The 25,445-nt window shown below is 35.1% G+C and overlaps 1 protein-coding gene across 7 annotated transcripts in view; it reads left to right on the forward strand.

Moving 5' to 3' along the window:
* The window catches only part of LOC109094669 (histone-lysine N-methyltransferase PRDM16-like), a 221,913-nt gene that overhangs the window by 40,652 nt on the left and 155,816 nt on the right, over positions 1-25,445 (forward strand). Inside the window, exon 1 of one of the 7 annotated variants that reach the window (XM_042730296.1) lies at positions 10,883-11,194. The exons of the other annotated variants lie outside the window; for them this stretch is intronic. Coding sequence (XP_042586230.1) covers positions 11,182-11,194 — 13 coding nt within the window. The 5' untranslated portion in view covers positions 10,883-11,181. Of the gene's footprint in view, positions 1-10,882; positions 11,195-25,445 lie in introns of those variants that run through there. 7 annotated transcript variants of the gene reach the window in all.

Here is a 25,445-nt window from a genome sequence, read left to right on the forward strand (position 1 = left end):
CCTGAGCCACTGACAGAGGATATTTATATCGCTTAGAAGGCCCCTTGAATGTGCCACAGCGAGGGCGGTAATTGTGTAGGCCTGTTAGAGTTGATTACTAATTTGGAAACCGACAATAGAGTGCCGATTACCCAGCACTTAAACACAATTAGTGAGAGCCGATAGGAGTCAATACCAATACCGAAGGCCTGGAGAGATAGTCAATAACTGACCCTTGCTTTGTAACGTGCTGTGTAGGTTGGTATACACTTACCCTTCCTGGCTTTTAAATGTATCACAGTTTGCATTTAACTAATTATACATTCCTAAAATATGTACAGTCTATGCACTGAAAAAAATGGTGTAGAAACAATTTTCACTCAGAAATTGCTTGTAAATTTTACAATTACAAACATATACAAAACTCCTGCACTTTGAAATATATTTAAATGGAATAAAACAATATGACAAATGTTTTGGCTATCAGCCTTCTTCAGTGTCAATCAGTTTCAATGAAACAGCAAATAACATTGAATTAAACATACATTTTTAAATTGGAAAAACTGAAATAGCATTTTGTTGTAAACATGCTCCAATGACTTTTGTTTTATTAGCAACCTAAGAAAAAAAAAAACCCAAAAAACAATATATATATATAGATAGATAGATAGATAGATAGATAGATAGATAGATAGATAGACAGATAACTCATACATATAATGAGTTGATTAGAATTCTCTTATGAACTGAAATAGATTTATTTAGTTAAAAAAAGTCTTGTGATATAACCTTGAGATCATCACAAAGGAACAATTTTAATAAAAAGGTTGAAATAAAAAGTCATTTGTTTAACTGATTAAAATCCATAGAAGTTTTTGGCAATGCTTAATTTTAAGGTGTATTTGTTACCCATGTTACAAGTACTTACTATTTTAATAACAATCAATTATGCATAATTACGTACAAGTACCCTTAAGCCAAACCCTTTCCATATAGTAAGTACATGTTATTGATTAATATTACTTAGTACTTAAATGTATACAAGGACACCTTAAAATAAAGTATAACCAAGTTTTGTTTCAAAATATTATTTTAGATATTAGAATCTTTTTGTTAATGTCACTGTGCTTTAAACACCATACTTGGAGCCATTTTGTTGTTATTTGACAAGAAACCTTAAAAAAAGAAAGTATATCACAAAGAGGGACCATCTTAGATCTTCATGACTAGTTTAGTAAGTCTCAATTAAATATTTTATCACTTTTATGACTTGAAATGATTGGTTTAGGTTGTTAAATGGCATAACATATAATAAATGTTGTTAAAATTTTTGCTAAATATAATACAAATATCAAAATGATATTTAAAACCTAACATTAACAGATTTCTGTTAGTGTTAGCACCCTTTGCTTAAAAGGGCTCTCAAGAGTAAGTGAGAACATCTCTACAAAGCAATACCACGAAACACATGCAGGCACACAGTCAATTCTTCTCCCAAAACACACAGAATGCAAACACAAGCACGTCCATTTTTGTTCTAAATGTTGTGTTTGTGTTTTGAGTCAGAGAATATTGTGTGGATGTATGTGAATTGGCATTTGTGGCAATTAACAGGCCTTAATTACAGCTGAATGGAGAGTGGAGAGCTTGATGGCGCTTTGAGGCCTTCAAAAGGCTCGTCTGCTGTCTGATTGGTCATTGATCTCTGTGCGGTGTCTGTAATTTAGCGCGCAGACACTAAGTGCCGATCTCAAATTGTTTGTTGTTCTCTCGACGAGCGGGAACTGCCAATTAACCCCTCGTCATTAGGGTCGTTTATCAGCATTGGTAATTAAGATGCTAAACAGTGTTCACAAGACACTAGCATCTTCATTTTCTGCATTGTTGAGGAGAGCGAGAGAGGGGTGGTGCTGGGAGGACTGCTGATTCTCTTGGCAGGATTTTGATACATTAGCATGGCACAAATGAGTTTAAAATAGCCAGAATACTTTTTATGTAGCATCGCTGAAGTGGCAGAATGTTTTTTTTTTCCTAGTCCAAACCATGAGGCAGAAGACAGAGAATGTCTGGGAATGCGTGCCAAATTCCCAAGTCAAGAAAGTTGGCTGCTATTAATAGAATAGCGAGTGATTATTTTTGAAGCAGAGTGGAGTGATATCATTGCTTCGCTTGGATCATTATTTAAGGAGCTCATGCACATTTCCCGAATTACTCCAAACATTATTATCACCTCTTTATTAGATCATTGTTATTTATTGTTTTGGCTTAACCTTTATACAGTCACTCAATTAACAACAACATCCAGGGATTGTGTTAAATATAAACCATTGCAGGAATTATTCTACTAAATTGCAGATTATGTTTAAATTTGCAACCAAATGTTTTGCGTAATTTATAACAATGTAATTACTATGTAATAACTGTAGTACGATGCAATAATAAGCTTTAGGGACACTTTCTCCATTTCTACCCTTTTTGAGTAAGCAAATAGAATCCAAAATTGACTATTTGTATCACATTTGTGTCAATCACAGGTGTTATGATAACACTACAGCCTCTGACATTCTCCAAATGTTGCTCCGTTTCTCCGAAGTGCATCTATCCCACCGCTCTCCTCACCTTCTCTCCTCCACCTCTGATGGAAATCAGCCTCTCTGCCCAGCGTGAGGCTCAGATGGATGCAGAGGGTCCGGATCAATACCAAAGGTCATTCTGCTAAAAGGCCTTTGGCTCCACAAGTCTGAAATGTCAGTAGTGAAATATGTGTCGGTGCCCTGAACCGGACAGCTCTACTGTGTCGTTTTGTGCCACATTAAGGTTGACGGTAAACCTGTAAACAGGCAGGTATCTAAAATACACTCGTTTGTTTTCCGTTACGGAATGAAATAATGGGATGATTTAAGTGGAATTGGATGCATACTAGTGGAGAAAGACCGTGCCAATGAGAGAAATCCTGATTCTTTGAATGCCCTTGTGCATGGCGGTGTTCAAAGCCAAGATTTGTTAAGTGCAGACCTTGTGTATATGTGTGTGTGTTTCCAAGGTAAAGCTGGCCAGAAGATGGATGCCTGTTGTGTGTGGCTTTTGATGGAGAGAGGCAGCTGGGTGTGTGAAGAAGTGTAGAGAACGGAGGCGGTCCAGGCCGCTGCTGTCCTCTATTCACTGGCTCTCGTTAAAGGTCCTCACCCGCTGCTTCCAATCAGACGCTCTTTGTAGCTCTCGCTCTGTGCCAACGCACCCGGCTTACAACTCACCAGCTCTGGCACATCTGTGTCCGCAGGGAGGGAGAGAGAGATGGGGATGAGGGGTGGTGGGCAGCGGAGCAGCGTGGATGGATGGATGGATGGACGGATGTGGTGTGAGGAGTTTGTAAGAAGCCATAAGGAAAGAACAGGCACAAATGAGATCTCTTTAATGTCGATTGTTTCCAAGAGATTGAAAGCACATGAAAACTTTCAAAGATATTTTTACTTGGGAAAAGAGACCCCAATAATCTCATATGTGTCTCTTTTAGAGTTTCAGAAAAGATCTCAAAAGTGTCTCAGATTGTGCTCAGATTTGCCAGGATTCCAGTCAACAATCGAACACTCAGAAATCTCAATATAAACATTGCTCATCGAATTTGACTAAATTGTTATTCTATTCAATCACATTAATTTAATACCTCTATAGCAGTAGTTTTCAAACCAGTCCTGCAAGCACCCCTAGCAACTCACATTTTGTATGTCTCCCTATATCTGACACACCAATTTCAGGTCTTGCAGTTTCTACTAATGAGCTGATGAGTTGAATCAGGTGTGATAGATGAGGGAGACACAGAAAATGTGCAGTGATGGGGGTGCTCGCAGGGCCGGTTTGAAAAGCACTGCTCTATAGTCTCACCTTATATGTCAACAACTCTAATTTCTAAACAATTTGTTTGTTACTTAAGGAATTCTAGCAGCGTTTTCAATGCATGTTTTGGCAAATTTGTGAGAAAATTGTATAAATTTGTATGACGTGATTCATTTGTGTTTGTATGATCGGCTTATTTTTATGGGTGGACCTTCAGAAAGAGAATCTTGGACCATATTAAATGAAATCAATTCTGGATGTGATCTTGTGATTTTTGTATTGCGACATGAATGCGATTTTAAGTGTGGTTACATTAATTTTGAAATAATAATAATAATAATAATAATAATAATAATAATAATAATAATAGTTTATTTTGTCAAATTTGCATGACCGACTTGAACACGATGCAAAATATGTGTTGGGAAATCTAACAACATTCACAGTCGTGTGGGTTCCTATTGAAATGACTGCATTTTGCCAGCAGAAATTTTTCAAACAATGCTAAAAAAATCTATTTTCAGTACACTAAAGTAAAAGGTACTTTGCAATAGTTTGTGCAGTGTCCTTTCATGACCCAACAAATTTGGTTTTGGATAGTTGAAAACATTGAAAATAAGGTCATAATTTGACTGTAGTGAATGTAGCAATAAATTCCACATTTTTACAATTTAAATTCATTAAAATTAATAACTTCATTTTTGGACTTGGTCTTTCTTTGTGTCTGGGCCTAGGCTTAGTCCTGATCTGGATCTTGCAATGCATCAGTAATTGCAATTACCCAAAACACATCTTCAGTTCATTCAAACGTAACATTTCCTTCAGTTGCTTGGCCACAGCTTGTTGACTTTCATTAGAATAGTTTGAATTGTTCAGCACATGCGTCATGAGGTTTGTGCCAATGTGTGGCATACAGAAGATTAGTGTGTAATTCTGTAAATCTTTGCTTGTGACTTTTTTATGAACTCTCTCATGGATTTAAGCGGCTGATGAAGTATCTTTGCCACTGGAGCGCTTTAAGCTCTCCATATATTTTATTAGACAGGCTTGTCAAAACAGACACCACATTGGGCAAACAATGGCAGCTCAAAGCACAACTCCGTCAAGGCCTCGAGCATCGGCATAAAGGTCACAGCCTCGCCAGGTTCCCAAGTTTGCATGGTATCGTCATCGTTTAGTGTCTCGTTGACCTTGTCTCTCTAAAGCACATCCAGGTGTTCAACGCCCCATCTTCTTTACAGCTTGATGGCTCTGAGAGGCGGAGCGTGGCTCAGGTTAACTTCCTGTAACCCAAACCCCAAAGAGAGAGGGGAAAGGAGAATTAGTATGTACTTGCACAGAACGCACAGGCTATTGTCGAAAGTGGTGTCTTGTGTCTTGATCCCATTACAAAGGTAAATAAGAAGAGCAGAAAACTGTAATTCAAGTGTTCCCATCTCAGTTCATGCCGATGTCATGTGCTTCCCCTCTCCATTCAAGCTTGTATTGTATGTAATTATGTGATTAGTCAGGCTTTTATAACTTTTATGGAAAGTGCTAGAGCTGGTTGGTGTGTAATGGTGATGAAGTTTCACCTGGACATTGTCCATTAGAAACATACTCCAGACTGGCTTACTGAAGTGAATGGGAGCGTTCATCATCAGAGTTTTTAGATTTCTTGCATGAAGCCATTTAAAAATAAAGGCTTTTTAATTCACAAGAGTGCCATGGTCTTTGAGAGAGCATTCATCAGTTTATGAGCATCTTATTGGATGATGCATGTTGGAAACTGTAACATAGTCGATCAGTTGAATTCTAAGTTGACATATCTACAACATCACTTACATTTAAGCTAAATAATTGTTAATTGTGCATTTATTATTAATAATAAATATAATTATTTGTTAAACATTGATATTTTATGGTATTGCTGTTGCCTAATCAGTCAAGACTAAAGTGCCTTTGACTTCAAATTATGTTGTGAATAACACTCCTTGGTAAAATTATTGCAATGCATAGCCTCTTGTAGCTTATTTTTTTAAGTACACCACAGATACAGCGCCCCCCCCCCCCCCCCCCCCCCACCAAAAAAAAAAAAGGATTTGGACATTCAAACACATTCAAACAAATAATTACATTCACAATGTGTAAATATCAAATTAATAAAAAAAAATAAAATAAATAAATAAATATATACACTCCTGTTCAGAAGTTTGGGGACAGTGAGATTTTTATTTATTTAATTTTTTTAACTAATGAATTTATTTGTATTAAAAAAAAAGAGAAACTTTTATTCAGCAAGGATGCATCGAATTAATGAAAAGTGTCTTTTTGGTTACGCTGAATTTTATTTACTTTTTTTTACATAAATACATAAATACATAAATACATATATACATACATGCATAAATAAATAAATAAGCAAGTAAAAATTTTATAATTTTTAGGAACCAAATCTCACTATTAACTAGTTGCTTATTAGTATGCTTATAAAGCACGTCTTAATCTGCAGAATATTGTATTTTTATCTTAATATTTTATAATATTTGATTTTATAATATTTGATATATATATATATATATATATATATATATATATATATATATATATATATATATATATATATATATATATATATATGTATGTATGTATGTATGTAGTTTGAAGTTTGGAATTATCATTTTAGAAAAATTAATGAAGGATAATATGACAATGAAGATTGGAGAGTATGGCTTTTTATTTTACTTTTTTTTTTTTTTTTTTTACAGAATTTTTGATGGAAAATGCATAAATGCAGCATTTGGGCATAAGTGTATTTTTTTATCTTACTGACCCCAAACTTTTGAAAATTCTACACTTTTTCTCCGAACTTTATTTGAATCATTCATCGATTTGTTGTTTGAATCAGTTTGGATGTTAATGCAGGCTGTGGTAGTGGAGTGTCCTCAAAAAATGATTTGTAATGTCTTATGTAATCAGTTGGTTCCGCCAAAGATGATATGATGTGATGCATTTGCATACCCACAATCCTCTGTGTGTTGTCCACATTGGAGGCCCACCCTGACCTAATTAAATGCTGCTGGATAACAGTCAAGTCATAAGCACAGCTAGCCTGGGCTTTTACAAAAGCTCAACTTTAACTTAAAGAGATTAGACAACTTTTGCAAGATATTAGCTGTTCAAAAATGAGAAAAATGTCCCTAAGCCTCTTGAGTGCGAGGGGTGAGCAAACAGGGGCTCTTTTGTTCCCGCGGAGGGGCCGAGCAGTGCCGGGCAGGGGCCTGGCTCCGAGTCGCTGTGTGCGGGACCCAGGAACACTGCTGATCCCTGCCCCTGTAAACCCAATCAGCTCCGGGAATTAGACAGGGATTAGACTCCAACCTACCAGCACAGCACTTGAAAAAATATAAGGAGCGGGGAAGGGGGTGTCTGGCCCACCCAGGAGGTCACGGCGGTAGCGAGAGGAGGCGAGTGACGCAAGAAGAGAAAAGGGAGGGAAATCGAGCCCAGAAAATCATTTGTGCATTAAGTCACACTTATCAGTGTGTGGATGTGTTTCATTAGAAACATAATGTCAGTGCAAGCGACTGCACGTGCTGCTTCATCTTTTCTAGTCTCACCATTTTGCAATGATTTCTAATGTAGTTTTGATGAGTTTTTGTCAATTTCTAGGTGTCCTAGCACAGTCAACACCGGTGCAGTTCATCACTTTAACTGTCAACATATTAGAAACACTTTACTCATCAGTTGATATGAACTAACAATGAGCAAATGGATGAAGTATTTATTAATCTTTGCCAGTGTTAGTTCATTGTTAACTTTTTATTGTAAGCTGCAGCTCCATGAAACAATATTAGCAGATACAACATTAATTAATAATACTTTCAATGAAGATATGACTGTAAACCACAAGGAAATGCCATATATTTGAACCCATCATCTTTGGATAACATATTTTGATAACATCTTACAGTAAGGACTCAATTACTTACACTAATAATTTGTGGTAATATAAAAAAAAAAAAAAAGGAAGAAATTAATAGAAATTTCAAGGATGCATTAAATTGACAAATTAAATGGACAGTAAGAACAATTATAATATTAGAAAAAAAGGAATGCAGCTGTTTTCAACATTAATAATAGAACCATGCATTAAACAATCTTAATTATTCCAAACGTTTAATGGTACTCCAGTTTATGTTAACCAATGTAGTTAACTAATGTTATCAAATGGAAAACTTATATATTATCAATAAAATATATTAATTTAGTCAGTCAGTATGTTAATATATATATATATATATATATATATATTTGAGTATATATTATATTATAGTATTATATTATTATATATTATATAATAATATAATATATATTAGAGTATATTATTATATTATAAATATTCTTATATGTATTTGTTACCCCTCCATCCAAGTACACCTCTGCATCTTACTCTATTCTAATCCATTGTCATCTATAGCACAACTGTTCATACAATTTATTTATTTGCAATTTTTTTTTTGTTGTTGTCTCTGTGTACTGGAAGCTTATGTCACTAAAACAAATTCCTTGTATGCGTTAGCATACTTGGCAATAAAGCTCTTTCTGATTCTGATATTCGCCGTCACTTACAACACATACAAAGATTCTTAAATAGAGTGAGAAATCCCAACAAATGGCTTTTCATCAGGTCAGAAGGCTGGAGAATATGATATCTCTGTGCGAATGTGATAATCGATGAACTCAGAAAGCCTCATTGTGGCCTCGTGTCAATCTCTTTCTCTCTGCGGTGGGCGAGCGGAGACAGATAAAGACACACAGATGCTTTGGTGTGTAACGAGGCCTGGCTCCTGTCATCACAAACCCCTCGTTGTGCCTGTGCAATCCTAACACACACACACACACACACACACACACACACACACACACACACACACACACAGTGAGATAGAGGGTGGCTAGACACAGCAGCCATGTGAGGGGTGTCATATGGAAGAGCTTTAGTCCCGGTATCATCCTATCAAAGGAATGCTGCCTATGCCTGGATCTCCCACAAAGCCACCTCGTGTGTGCCAGTCCAGAAAGGTGCAGGGGACAGAGCCACACTGCCAGACCACCACAGAAACACACACACACATCTGTGTGCAGGTCATCGTGCAAGTTTTAGCCTTTACACATGACCATTTGTTGTTTCTTCACTAAGAAGTGGTAACACAATTGTTAACTTAACTAACTAGTGCAGTTAGATTCAGTCATATTTAAATGGCCATTTTAAACTTAACCAGTTAATTTAGATCTTACCATGCAAAACAAAAGTTTTTATTTTATTTTATTTTATTTATAATCTGGGGTTTAAAAGAAAATATTCAGTAATACCATTGTTTAAAGTGTGATCGGATAAGAACCAAGTTTTATTTGAGTTTATAGCTAAATCCAGTTTGTACGAAAATGAACTTTGATGAATGAAACATATTTCAAATCATAATTGATGCAACATTGACAGTTATTGAATGACTTGAAACAACACTGAACTAAACTGATCTGAACAATGACACTGTTTTCTTCTGTAGAAATTGTAGTTTTCATAATTGATAAACATTTGAAAACATCATTACTGTGATTTTAATGGGAAGCTCCTTTAAAACATATGCCAACATGCTTTAGTTTATATAACCCTCTGATCATATAATTTATTTAATATAAAACAATGTATTTTTAAAAATAAGTTCTTAAACATTTATGGTTTTATATATCTTAAGAATGCTATTAACTTTAAATAGATTAAAGAGTTTATTTATTTATTTATTTATTTATTTATTAAATACATGTAAACTGAACATAAAAGCTTTGTGAGTAATGTAAAAAATTCTTCATGTGGTAAAATCTAAATGAACTGAATTTATTTCAGAAACATTCATTATTGAACAGAATCAGCCTTATTATATTAAGTATGACATATATATATATATATATATATATATATATATATATATATACACACACACACACATATATATATATATATATATATATATATATATATATATATATATATATATAATTTAAAAATAAAGTTTTTCATACACTGAGAATTAATGCATACATACATACATACATACATACATATATTTTAGTACAATTATTATTATTTTTTTTTTATTTCATTTTTAATTTTACAATATTATTGTCTGACCAGTTTAAACATTCTGAAATGTTGGAGCTATCAATTGTTAACCCTCTGGAGTCTAAGGGTATTTTTGGGGCCTGGAGAAGTTTTGTCATGCCCTGACATTTGTGCTTTTTTCAGTTTCTTATAAATATCTAAATGGCTAAAGTCTAATCTCACTGTAATCAGCACAAACTAGGCTATAATAATATGTGAGCAGCATGTATGTACATGATTGTGTTTTTGAGAAAAAAAAATGTTATGCGTGGTTAGTGAAAAAACTAAAAATGTTAAATCACTTGAATAAGGCAATAAAACACATACAGAAAATTGGTCCCGGGACTTTTGAGAACTGGAGCTTGTAGACCTAGAATTTTTTTTTTTCTAAATGACGTGAAAATCATCTTGTTTACTCACTTACAGAAAACAATATATTGATTTAAATTTTCTAAGACACTTTTTGTTGGTAAAAGTCATATGCGAGTAGGCGTCAACTATCATGAATTCACACCTGAGAAGACAAAGGCCTGCATAATGAGCTGCATAATGAGCCTTTCAGTCAGCTGTGTCACTGAGAGGGATGAGTTACAAGAAAGAATGTGAGGACAAAATAAATGTATATAATTTTATGTTTGTAGTTTATTTAGAATATATTTAATTATCCCACAACATAATTTAATATTCACTTGTGAGTGCAGTTAAACAGTTTATTAGGAACAATCAAAGCTGACTTTCAAAACATTTTTTGCATCATTACTCCAGTCACACAATCCTTCAGAAATCCTTTTGAGAATTTTATTTTGTAAGAAGAAAGTTAAAGTTTATTGTTATTATTATTATTATTTTTTTTATTAATGTTGAAAAGAGCTGTGTTTTTTTTTTTATTATTTTTTTTGGTGTATAAAATGACGATAGAGTTGAAGTCATCTTACACACACAGTCAGCCACTCAGGTCTGAGGGCCCCAGCTTGACTCTGGGCCCTCTGTGTGCCTGACCTCTGAAGTGTCCTTTCCTTCAGCGTGTTGAGTTCCTGCACCTCTGCTATCTGCTGCACATTCTTTCACGTTAGCAGCATCACCCCAGCGGACAGCCTCTTCACCAGCCTTATACACCCTATCTGAGACTCTGTGTGTGTGTGTGATAGCAACTATCTTGGGCTCTCAGTTAATTGGTAGCCAGAGTTTTTGAAAACTGGAAGGGCTTTCGAACACGATCGTAGACCATGTCTGCATTCGGTAAGTTTTTTAGTGCTTAATTTTTAATAAGGAGTGAGTTGTGGGACAGGCAATATTTGTTGTTGCTGCTGTGTGAGAGTTTTGCTTTTTATGAGTTTAATGTATTAGATTTGTTAGGAGTGAAGTTTTATATGGACAATATATCATTATTATCCTTACATATTCTCACCAGTCTTTATTAGCATCATATAATTATCAAATTCAGCACTTCGGTTTGTCTTTTATATGTCATTTTATCTCAATGGCATAACAAATCATTACACAGTACAGTGATTTATAGTTCAAGGACATCTTCCATTTTTCCTTCTATGACAGTAAAATCAATATTTAAGAGGGAAACGAAATGACATTTGTTTTCCAGCTCTGTTTCTCTTTGTTCCTCCCACACGTTTGCTGTGTTTATCTCTGTCGGTGGCTGCTTGTCACATGCATTGGAGGGTCATTCATATTGTGTCGTGTAGGCCTGTTCAGTCTAAGCAGGGTTAGTCATTCTTCATCGTCTTGTTAGGTCTGTCCTCCTCTTGCTCCATTCGATTCACCTTTAACCTCCTCTCCACTACTCATTCTGCTCATTTTCTGTTGAACTCTGATATCTGGGGCTGGAGTGAGTCTTCAGAAAGGCAGAGTTTGCCCCCAAGGCTACACTCCATCACTTCGAACAGTAAAACAGCAACATCATTTTCCTTTCATATGTCATGCGTAGAAACATTATCTCTAAACCTGCACAATATCATATGTGGGGCTGAGCGCCAGTATAGAGCTTCTTGCTAAATGGCAGATAATTATATGTGTGTTGTTGACGAAGATGGGTGATATTAGAACTTCAGATTAGAAACTGTATGTAAGTTTTGTTTAATATCCAATATCAGGCAATTTAATTTTCATTATTAACCAAGTGAATAATTCAAGAAGTAAACAGTAATATTGGCCCATACTGTATCATACTTCTGTAATCCTATCGATTTGAAGGCCAAATTTGGACTTAAAAATGAATTATAAAAATACAGCGTAAAGGTCAAAAGTAGGCGCCTAAACAAAATAATAAGGCTGTACTATTTTTCATTTTACTTATTTCCCCCACAATTAAATATCCAAAACCAATATATTGACCAAAACAATGTCCAATATACAATGCAGCAAATAAATAAATAAATAAACCCATAACACAGTCGTTTTGTCATGGCCACTATCCAATATAATGTATATAATGTATATAATGTATATAATGAATATATATATATATATATATATATATATATATATATATATATATATATATATATATATATATATATATACATATATATATACACATATATATATATATATATATATATATATATATTCCACAAAAATATTGTAAAAATAATATTCAATACTGATTGATTATTATATTGATTTAAAACTAATCAAAACCATAAAAAAAATCATTACTTGAAATAAAATTAACATTCATTGAAATAAAATATATTAAAATGTTCTCATAAAAAGTAATATCGATTTCTGTTTAGTTTAAGCTGAAGTGTTAAATAAACTTAAACTACAAATAGAAACTAAAACTTAAAAAAAAAAAAAACTAAACCTTTATCTTTAAATGAAAGTCATGATAGGAAATATAAAAATAAAACATTATGTATATTTATTTAAACAAAATGTTATATAAAATTATAATAGTATATCAATGATACAAAAAAAAAAAAAAAACAGCACTGCGACTGATGCAATAATAGTAATGATAAATACTAATATTGGATAAAAAAAAATGTTCTTTGATATATTGTGCTTTCTTAATGAATAGATTACAATATTGGTTAATCCCATATCCACAAAGCATTGATACTGATTATCACTAATACCAATAAGTTGACACTATATAATGGTTCTCTGATCACATTGCTTCTAAAACCACACTTTGGCTGTGCAATTCTCAAAAAAAAAAAAAAAAACAAGGACAGAAAAGAGCGATAACATAGAGGCTGTTCCTTCAGTCCATTTCCACCACAGCCCTCCCCTCCTGTCCTTGTACCTTGATTCCTGTTTAATATAGAGACTGATGAGCCCAATTTGGCTGCGTTTCTTCCACTGCTGGATGATTAATAGTGTTGTAAGGTAGCATCGGGGAGCTGTCCTCTCCTTCGGCCCTCTCGTCATGCTGATAGTTCTGCCCTGCGCCCTGAATTGATGACAGAGGCTGGCCATTTGCAAATCAAATGGAGGGAGGCTGACTGTAACTCTGACACCTCCATGTCCCCTCTCTTTCTCTCAGTCTCTCTACCTCGTTCTTCCGCCCTCTCGTTACTCCCTATTTCACTTATTTGTTAAGTGTCTCTCCCATTTGTTATGCAAATGAGTCGAGTGAGAGCCGGGGGTAAGACATCATCTCCAAAGCATGATAAATATTTGATCAGGCGTAATGGAAATTGTCAAGCCCGTCTAATTGTGTCACACATTATCTGAAGGGAAGTAGCAAATTTGGACATAGCCTTTGATCTGTCTCTCTCTCGTTCATGTCTCTCTCAGTCGGCACATATGCTCATTTGCTTTCCTTTTTTCTCCCTCCAATCGCTACGTGCTCCTCGCCTCTCTGTTCATCAAGTACAAGCAGAAAACTCTTTTGTGGTATCACACGGACAAGAGAAGTTGTGTCATTGAAATCTCCCTTTCCTGTGTATGTATGCATGGTGTCCCACACTGCTCTGTACTCAGACCTTTTTTTTTTCCTTGTGTTGTGCATTGCATCCTTTGCGATTTTGTTTTTTCCTGTTTAAGGAAATACAAGCCACACAGAGGCTGGTTAGCCTCTCTCTTCTGTTTTTAGATGCATCAGAAAAGTTTTGGATTGCATTGTGGACTTTATAACGAATAGATCTGACTGAAATGAAATTAGAATTTAGCCCTTTTTCAGTTAGACTATAAATTAGCCTAACTAATATTAAAGGCAATCATTTCAGCATTCAGAGACATTAAAACCACCATTTGAATGAGACAACTCATACATTTTAAAATAAATCAGCTAATATAAATGCATGATCTAACATAATGGTCAATATTTTGTCAAAATGATCACTTTTTACTTCAGCACCAGAAAATATTGCAAAGTAACTCCAGCATTTTCTTATACATTTTTTTTTTCAATAGTTAAAACATATAACATCTTGATACATTATATATTTTATATCTTGCTCAGGTCACTGAGTTTTCCTCCATGTCTCTACTCTCTCATCTGTGGCAGTAGTCACTGTCTGAAACCTCTAATCTTTTCAACAAAGACTAAACACGTTGATTAGTTAGGAAGGAATATATCAAATAGGAATCAGTTCAATCATCACTTGCCAGTTAAGCAAAATAATCAGGAAGGCCAACACAATAAAAGCACAGAAGATATTCATAGTTACACGCAACCAAAAATAGAGTCCATCTTATTAATCTACAACATAATGTACTGAAATGACACATTAGGATGGTTTTAAATAACGTATACTGTATATTCTGAATGAAGTGGATCAAAAAAAGACTATAGTATGTTACAGTTGTGCTGATATTCAGTACAACAGCACTCTGCAGTTAACCATTATTGGCTGTTTTACGCAACTCTAGGTTACTTCTGCTGTTCTGTTTTAAACCTCACTGCCATACTTAGCAAGTGGGCTAAAAACTGCCACATGATTCAGACGTGATCACTGTTTTATGACTCCAAACTGGAACATGCTCAGCGAGGAGGCACTCGAGAGGCAGGCGAAGCGCTGTTGATTCCTCTGGCTGCGGTTAATGGCTGGGTTGTGTGCGCAGAAAGCACTTTGTGGCAGGAAAGGTTGTGGGGTCTGCGCGCATTCGGCTCTCGTGTTACTTTCTTTGCTCGTCTTCCGCATGGCTCGGAGGCACGGAGCGAGCTACCTGCTGGATCTCAGGAGAGCGGTGGAATATTTATTCAGCCAGCGTCCACTCTGACCTCCCGTGCTTCCCGCAGCAATGGGATGTCTAGTCGGAGCATTGAAACAAAATTTGTGGAGGTACCGTGGGGAGGGGCAAAGAGCTCTGAGCACCACTGTCTGATGCATGACAAATAGTTGCTCTGCGCCGCTTCGTCCCCGGAGAGGGACACCTTATTTAGGATGTCATGCGGTGAGCAGAGGCAGAGATAACAGAGACAAAGCAGGGGGGTCAGCTCAGATTACCTTGGAGACCACCTCCGTTAAAGGGTGCCATTTGTTCCCAAATCGACCTGACGACCCCCCTAATTACCAGCCAATTATCTAGAATTCACTGCAATTCGCTGGCGCTTTAAACAGGAAAATTGCCTTTCATTCTCCGACCGCTCACCACGTCCCACCTCTGTACCACCGCACGTGTAGCGCAGTCTCAGGTACGAGGCGTTATTTATGTGAGCGAAAACAAGCCCGCTGCTGCTAATGAAGTCGCATGCTCTGCTGAATTTTAATTAAGTGAAGGAACACGTTGCATCATTAAGCATTTAGGACATAGTGGAGTGTATTATAAAGAGACCGTCCTAGTTACTGTAGCTTACCGTGAGGCCTGGCCTCAGTTGTATTGAGATGACTTTAAACAAAACATTCTTTAAAAAATGTGATTCTGGAACATGGAAATGCATCTAGATGGTGAGAGTTCATGTTTGCAAAATGTAAATTATTTGTATGAAAACATACAATAATAATAATAATAATAAAAACAGTATGAAGGTCCACCCATAAACCTAACTATCAAGTAGATTGTGCGAAATACAGAAACGTTTATTATCATGTGAGTATGCTAATATGTATTTATGTTAGATTGAATAAAACACTAGAGCAACCATGTATATGGTATAAGCATGTTCTGATTTGTATGATTTTTTTAGAGGTTTATGAGGATGAGATGATGCATTATTAGACAAAAGTGCAATAGAAACTCTTCTGTGACTCAAATTGTACTTTCCCTTTGAGTTGAAGTGTAGCTTATATACATGATATATTTACAGGTGTCTGCAGTTATGCAAGCATAAACCATAATTAAAAGCTGGCGTTCTTGTTAAACAAGCTCTTAATGACTATACATTTTTTTGTTTTTTTAAAGTGCAAGAACTAATTTATGTGCAGTGAGTACATATTGAAGAGTTCAGTCTAAATGAAACAACAAAACAATTGTCAGTAATGCAGTTAATCAACTGACCTTATATTTCATAAAGTATCGTTTTTTAATAAAAACTCTTGCCTTAAACACTTATACAGTTGAATGCAGTTTAGTCTCATTATGCAAAAATATTTGACCACAGAAAGCCACCATTGACCAATCACTCTCATGAAGTTTAGAACACAGTGTAATAAGCAAATCTGACAAATAGCAAATGATGCTGAAAGTGCAGTGTGTGATTTCTAGGCCACTGGCAGCAACAAACAGAACCACACAATGTTTTTGAGGTTCCAAGTGGGTTGGACATGACTACATTGGCTCAGCCAATCGCATGAATTTGGGGCGTGGTTACTGTGACAGGGTGAGTGTATGAAACTTGTCGGAAAACAGTCATTATTTTTCATACCTGTTTGGTGCCTATGTGCATATGTTTTGAAATAATTAATGTTGAGATGTGGAATTGACCATCAGCTATGGAGTGGCACCATGCGGTCTCCCGCGGTTAGTGGTGTAGGTCCCCCGTTGGTCTGGACACCCATCGGAGAAGCAGGTCAGGCCCCCTTTCCCAGAATTCTTAGAGCTGAGCCCATTGTTTGTCAGACATGTATATGGCATTGTGCTGTGAGTGATTGTGGCCTGAGCAGGTTCTCAGCTCTGTTCTGCAGGAGAACCGGCCGCATTGTTCTTCACTGCACTTGTTACCATTGACTTTACTGCCACATCTGTTTTCCTGCTTCCTTCCCACGGCACAACATGATGACTTCCTCTTCAGACCTGTTTTTCTGCTCCGCGTGAAAAATAGTAAAAATGAGAATGAGCTGATAGATTTATTGATTAGTGTTTGTGTGTGTGTGTGTGTGTGTGTGTGTGTGTGTGTGTGTGTGTATTTATGAGAAATTCCTCTGTCTGTTTTTTTCTTTTGTCATAGTTTAACTACATTTCCATTTATAGTATGTAAAATACTACTACTACTGTTAATGCTAATGTTAATAATAATAATAATAATAATCATATACTGTATTTGATTTGATATTGCTGGTATAATAATAATAATAATAATAATAATAATAATAATAATAGTTAATTCATATAAATTAATGTTATTATAATTATTATTATTATTATTATTATTATTATTATTTCTTTACTACCAATTATTTTCTTTCCATCACTGCCTCTCTTGCCTCCTCAGACAAATCATTATGTCAGAACATTAACACAAAGCTTTATGGAACTTCATTTAAATTCCCGCTGTTCAAAACTCTCCACTGCAATCACTTTAAGAGACAGTATTTCTTTCAACTGCTTCATTTCTCCAGTGAAGCTTTCATTACAAGGATAAAACGGCTTGAGCAAATTAGGTTGAGATCCCTCTCGCTTCTCCTCTGATGTGATGTGTTGTGTGTTTCATCACTCTCGAGGGGGACTAAGTGACCGGACTGACCACGCAGGCCTTCATCAGTCATAGAGGATCATATTTACAGTAGTGAGTTCTGACACTGGGGGAAGTTTTCCTGGCTTATGTTTAAGTGGGCTTGAACATAAGTAGATTGACCCTTGCTCACAACAGAACCAAATAAATGCACTTTTTTAAAACTGTCTAATTGAACCTGAAGTTTTACATAATGCACATAAAATAAAAATAAGTAAAACAATACTTATAATAAACTTTTTTTTTTTCAAGAGTTTTCACTTTGCAGAGTGATTTTACTGTGTTTCAGGCTCGACTGGGTCTCTGTAAGAGTTCCTGTGTCATTTATCAGCCATATAGGCAGTGTAATGAAGAAAGCCTGGCTCTTATCTCTCATGGAGGCTGTTATACCCTCTGTGTGACATTTCTCATAGTCGCCTTTCCATGTAGTGGTCATTTCTCTATAAATGTCATTCTCAGCTGAGGTTGTGATTTATGAATGTCAGGATAGGTAAGACGGTGGCTGTGTTCCGGCTGGAGTACTGGCATACTGGTCACTGCAAAGTTTAGTGTGCAGTGTCTAGTGGCCACTTGAAAATAAATGCAACATGCACTAATAGAGATTTGAAACAGTATTCTGCATCGCTGTCACATGAGGTCTCTTGTGAAGAAGACTTTAGCATGCTTTAATCCAGTGCTCCTTATGGAAGAAAATTATATACTTTAAAATAACATATTTAGGCCTAAGTGTGAACGGAATGTAATGTTTTTGAATGCTTTATTGTGTGTTATTTACAATTACATAAAAATGTATAGTAGTTTAAATTTTGCTTAAATTTTTTTAAGTTGAACTTAAGACTGCATTTATGACAAATGTAGGACTTAAGTGCATCTTATGTATTTTCACAATTATTTCTATTGTCTGTTGAAATAGAATGCAATGAAAAGCAATGAATGCAAACAATGCAGTTGTGTTCCATACTACTTTTTGAAATGCAGTACTATTTAGGAAGTATGCAGTATGTACTGTGTCATATGCAGTATGATAGAATTCCATTCTGAATGTAGAAAAAAAGGAGGAAAGAGATGTCAAATTGAGACTAATGTTACTTCCAGTTAACTCATGCCAGTGCATTGCATTGTGGGAAACAGTATTTTGTGCGGTGTGATCTGTTGTATAGTCCACATGTTGGTGACAGTAGGTTATGCGGTCACTGCATGCAGAAAATGTGCAGCACACAGTGCTGTGTGTGGACGATACTGGAGCTCCTGTATTGAGTGCTCAGTCTGGCCCCTTTAGCTCTCTTCTGGCGGGTCAATGAGGCAGAACGGCGTGATTAGACGGCCCAGTGCTGCGGCTGGCTTATTGAGCGACCCCAGCTAATTCACTTGACCCGCTCGCCAGAGTCCACACACATGAGAAGAGCAGGTGCTCTGTAACACAATGTCAGTGCCTCATGTACAGTTCAGTGTACACCAGTATCTCTACTGTGAAATGTAGCAGTGACTTTTTTATTTGTTTGCCTTCCATTGAAGCAATCCCACATTTTTGAGCTCCTCTTTTGTGTTTTTTTTTTACATTACTGTGAAAAAAAAAAAAAAAAAAAAAAAACTAATTAATTGTCATTTTTTTTAATTGTCATTGTCACACCAATCTTCGTTACTATTCTTCAAACCTCTAGGTTTTACCCATTTGTCAACAAGAAGTTTTAATAATTTAAAATGCAATATTCATATAATATTGTTTCATTTTTTACATAAATCTGTCTGTTACACTGGATGATAGTGAATCATTATTTCATTCACTTTTTGACATTTTATTTTCATGAACGTTATTAGAAACATTATAGCACACACTGTTGTAAGTTGTAATTTGTTGTAATGTAATTCGATATGGACAAATTTAAGACTGACCCTCCAGTTTTTACACTGTCGATTTCCCACCAACAATGACATCACTTCCTGGAGAATAATGTCATTAAGGAAATGGCTTTTGTTGTCAACAGTAAAACAGTATTACCAGGAAAACATGCTTTGGTTGAAACTTTTCAGTTTTGATAAAGGAAAAAATAAAGCAGCACATGCAATTCTTCTTAATACATTTCCAGTTTTTCATATAAGTGAAGCACCTGGATATGATAAAATATGACGACATCCACTCAAACCAAAATAGTGAACTGGTATAAAATTCCATCTACTGTATGTTTACCCAATTGTGTTATTGTGATAAAAGAAAATGAGTATGATTTCCATCTTTAAAAATTGTGAGGAGCAAATTGGAGTAATGGCGGTTCACAGCAGCAGTGTTTCTGTACTCTTTGTATTTGCTCTTTTTTTTTTTCTTGCTGTTGTTTGCCAGTTTCTTCTGCTGTATCTTTACAACCCCCTCAACCACTACCCTCTCGCTCTCTCTCTCTCTCTTTCTCTGAAATCCCCCTCCTTTGCTCGCGTCCCTGTGCGCCGGCAGGTCAGTGGCATGCTAACACTTTTGTCAGTGTGATTAATAGCATGCTGGATTGTCGTTAATTCACTGGCTAATGACTAAGAGCGGGGCCGGTCCAGGAGTAATCGGGTGATGTATAGGTGGGGAGTGCTCTCCGAGCCAGAGGTGAAAATCATTTCCCCCAACTCAGATACCATCGCAAGCCCAACCAATGGCTTTTCCTCTTAATAAAAATTAATGCATTTCTCTCTTTCTCTCTTCTGTAATTCCCACGGAGTAACTAAATGAAGCTGTAAACTCAGACGTTACTTCTTGGTTGGACAGACACAGAAATTAATACAGAAAGCACGTTCTTCAGGTTCATGCTGTTTTTTTTTTTTTTGTTGTTTTTTGTTTTTTTCTGGGGCATTGTGATTGCTCTGATCTGACTTTGTGAGCTTGTGTTCAAAGGTGAAAACAATTTTAGCATCTGCTAAAATAATAACGGTCACACTTTATTTAAAGGTTCGATTTTCACTATTAACAAACCATTATCTACGACTTTTGCCTCAACAAATTCCTAATTTGAGACATGAATAGTTAGTGAGCTAGTTGTTAAGTTTAGGTATTGAGCAGGATTTGGGATGTAGAATATGGTCATGCAGAATATAAGTGCTAATAAACAGCCAATATGTTAATAAGCATGCTAATAAGCTACTAGTTAATAGTGAGGATTGGTACTAAAGTGTTACCATAATAAAAAACACATAAACACACACACATAGTCTACATAAACTGATTGAAACATGATTATTTGAGCATGTGGATTAGTTCAACTATAGTTGTATACATTGTTAAATTTCGTTTAATACGGTAAAATTTTGTTTTACTGTATTTGACCCCATGTCAAATACAGTAAAACATTAATATTGTGAAATATTATTACGGTTTTTAAAATAAATTTTTTTTCTTTAAAAATATTTTCAAATGTAATTTATTCTTGTGATGAATTTGACTCCAGTTCAGTGTCATACAATGCTTCAGAAATTATTTTAATATGCTGATTTTCTTCATGATTTTTAAAATAATAATAATAATAATAATAATAATAATAATAATAATAATAATAATAATAATAATAATAATAATAATAATAATAATAAATGTTTTAATAAATGGAAAACTCAGAATGATGGCATTTATTAGAAATAGATTTTCTAATATCTAATATCCAGCTTTTCTAACACTGTAATTGTCTTTACTATCACTTTTTGATTAATTTAAAGCATTACAGAGTATTATTGTCTTTCTTTCTAAATAAATAATATTAATTAATTAATTAATTAATTCAGTCATTCATTTACCCAAATATCTGAGCCCAGATATGTTTGAATATTTCTTACTAATATGTTCCCCCCCCAGCGTACTCATGTACAGTATAGGCTGATATTCTGCACATAACATACAGCATTATTATGATGATATAGCTGTTGATTCATAATCTAAATTTCATAGACAGAAATCGTTCTGTAATTTAATTTTCATAATACCTGATATTTAAGTAGATATTGCTTAACCAACTCTTTGCAAATAATCTTGCTTTGCTTACAGGAGCGTGTTTAGTGAAATCTCCCCACTGAAATAAAACTGCTTTGAATGCAAACTGGCAAATATCCTTGTGTTTAAAACGAAACATTTGATTATTTATTGCTTTCAGGGGTTTAAAATTAATGCTTACGGTGGCTGTGGTCATGTGTAATGGCTATAATATAGAGGAGCGAGAGAATCAGCAGCAGCAGTGTTTGTGGAGTAGATGGAGCATATGCTGTTCTGTCATTATCCAGACGTCTGAGACCTTCTGGCACTTATTAGCAAACCTTAGCCTTTTCCCACATCCACGTCCCCGTCTGCCTCCTCTCTCTCTCTATTTGCCTCTTTCTTGCCCCCCATGGGTGATGTTTGCAACTCAATTTGGCAAATGTAAGTTAGTATTGATTATTATTAATATTTATCATGTTTTTGAAAATGTCTTTTCCCTGGTGCTATTAATCTGTTGTGTTAATAAATGTCTGCTCAAGGCCTTGCGCTGCTCCCAGGGGAGCACAGCAGACTAGAATGGCAATCAGGAGAGGCTGACAGGAACGACACACACACACACACAGACACACACACACACACACACACACACACACATGTTCAGCCAGATTCCCGCAGGCCCTAATATGATTTTGGTAACTGATTAGGCTTTGTAAAACCAGGTGTGGGGATTTAAGCCTTCTAATTATGTGCATCAATTAAATGCTAAAAGTGTAAGAAATATTTTTGCTTGGTAGCACACTGAATATTATTGTACAACCCCTTGGTTTGGTTCACAACTCTCTGGTTTTAAAGCGAAAGGGTTTCCTTTTTCTTCTTTCCCTTATTTCTGGCATATATATTATTGTAGTTGATAACATGCAAAAATATTGGGGTACTATATTTGAGCAGAATAAATGAATAAATTTAATGGCCTAATAATTTTTTTAATAATTGTTATTATTATTGTTATTATTATTATTATTATATATAATACTAATACTAATAAAAATACTATATATATATATATATATATATATATATATATATATATATATATATATATATATAATCAGAATAAAAAATCAGTAATAAATCGGTAATAAAATCAGTGTCCTTAATATTTTATTATGCAACAACTGTTTTAATATTATATTATATTATATTATAAATTAATAAAATAATAATAAAATATAATAGTGCTATATAATTCTAATGTATTAATATTACTAAATCTCTTTATATATATATATATATATATATATATATATATATATATATATATATATATATATATATATATATATATATATATATATATATATATACATGTCAAATAAAATAAGTGTAATTTTTGGTTATGCTTATAGGGCAAAATTTGAGTGCATAACATTTCTTCAGCTCTCAGAGGCTGTAGTGGTTCATGATATACGCTGCAAATGTCTCAGCTTGATTCACTGAGCTCAGGGCTCACATATTCATTTTCTCTGAGATGAAGCTGCTGAAGTGTGCCAATGCACCGGCCGATCTGCTCAGATCACTGTGTATTGACTGTTCAAACAGCCGAGGTGCTCGAGGTCACTTTCTTTAGCACTCTTTCTTCAGCTGCTGGACAGACCGCACACACATATTGAGTTTGCACTGGCCTGCAGAGTATATATACACTGACACTGTTACTGTGTGCATGTGTGTGTGTGAGAGAGAGTATTGAATGGGACGTCTAAAGGTGTATTAGTGGGCTTACGTACCAGAGTAAGTATGAGGGATCTCCTCTTGTCGTAATATTCCCCATGACACTGACCTTTTGAAGAAACAAAAGTGCTACTTTAAGTGTTACTTGGAAATGTTCCCTGCTGCTTTTATGAGGGGAAACAGAGCATGTTTCTGGAAAGCGAATTTTGTAATGCTCTAGACTTTTTACCCTCTTCCAGCATGTTCATGGATCAATGAGAAATATGTGCTCACATCTTCCCATATTTATACATGTTTAATTTTAGTCTTCTGAGGTATAGAAAATCAAAGAAGAGAAAATCATCAATACTGGATTCAAGTGGAACATTAGGCTCGGTTGTGATCGTAATGATGACAAAGCTTTTCAAACTGGCCAGGGCCAGGTTTTTTTTTTTTTATTCAGTGAAAGCGTGAAGCTTTTTCCTTATTTGGAATATCACAACATGTGCTTGTTTTATCTCCATAAAATGTTTTTTTTTTTTCTTTTTTTTTTTCTTCATCGAAGTCTCTCTTCTTGTCAACTCTGAAGAGAAACATATGCAAGGCCATAAAAATAGATTTTTACATTTTAAGCACAGCTTACCCACTTTGCCCCACAATGCTATGGCACTTTAAATGGTTGCCAGATCTTTGGTGTATTGCTGTTAAGGTGTTTTGAGTGGTTACAGAGCATTTATGTGTGGTTGCTTATAGCTGTGCAATTGGGCGGTCTAATTGCTATATCTCTGCTAAAATAAAAAAATATATATAAAAAAAGTGATTTAAAAAATAAATAAATACATTTTAAATAATGTGCCTGTTTGTAGGCCTGCATAAATTGGCCAATTGTGGTGATTATATATTAATCTGACAATAAATCAACAGCAAGTACAACAATTTTGTTATTATTTATAATAAATTACATCTTATAAAAATAAAAAATAAAAATTATATTGTAATATTTCACTGTTAAAAATATTTAAAAAACATAATACAATAATACAAATGTAAAATGACTAATATCTATGGCTTAATTTCTTCATTTTGAGACATAAAATCATAAAGCTTGTACAGTATCTTGACAGAAAAGGGCAAGGAGCCCTTAAAAACTTCTCTTTTGTTGACAACCAGTTGAAAGCATTTTGCATGACAAGTTTGGGAAGATGGTTGGCACATATTGTGTTACCAAATACTCGCTTTAAGTCACCAGAAGAGAAGAGTTTGTGCGAAGCAGCATTTAATGCAAACCAAGCCATTCTGAGACACTGAAAACACATGATCTTGAGCCACTTTTGTGTAAAAGAACAGTGTTGCACTTCACTCTGAAATATGCAGTGCTTATGTTTCTTTAAATTATTAACAGCCTTTGCTATTAGAGTCATGCACTAAAGCTAAATATTTAGCATGAGTATTTTTTTTTTCTTTTAATATCTGACCTTAAGCACAAACAATATTAATAATAATCATTGCCTTAGCAAACACCACTAACTATGTATCTGGTGAGCTGTGAATGTAAATGGCAATGAATTTGCAACCTGGGCTAAAGACTGAAGCCATATTAAGGAGTTTATTGTTAAAAGATGTCATGATGAAACACTACTCATGCACATATTCAATCCGGTGTGTTGAAATGCCAATGAAAATGTATGTAGGTCACAAGCCTGAGACCGCTGGCCTATAGAACAGATCAGCTCTTGAGGAAGAGGAGCACAGAGCCTGGCAGTGTCTCTCATTCACTCTATAGCTGCTTGCATTAATAAAGGTCCCTGTGCTCCTGCTTAAGTGACGCTTTTACAGTTTATCAAATAAATCTGATGCCTTCGTGTCTACGAGCCGGCTGCACAGTAGTTTGCAGTGGAATAACAAAGCTGAACAAGCGTTTCATTGTGGCCGCAGCTCAGAGGAGAGAAGGACCCCCAAGGTGCGAATTAATGATGACGGCCTGACGTAATCAGGATAAACAGTTCAGTATGAGAGCCAGAGCAAACAGACGTTCAGAAGAAGGC

The sequence above is a fragment of the Cyprinus carpio genome, chromosome B8 (genome assembly GCF_018340385.1).
Source record: "Cyprinus carpio isolate SPL01 chromosome B8, ASM1834038v1, whole genome shotgun sequence".
NCBI classification, from domain to species: Eukaryota; Metazoa; Chordata; class Actinopteri; order Cypriniformes; family Cyprinidae; genus Cyprinus; species Cyprinus carpio.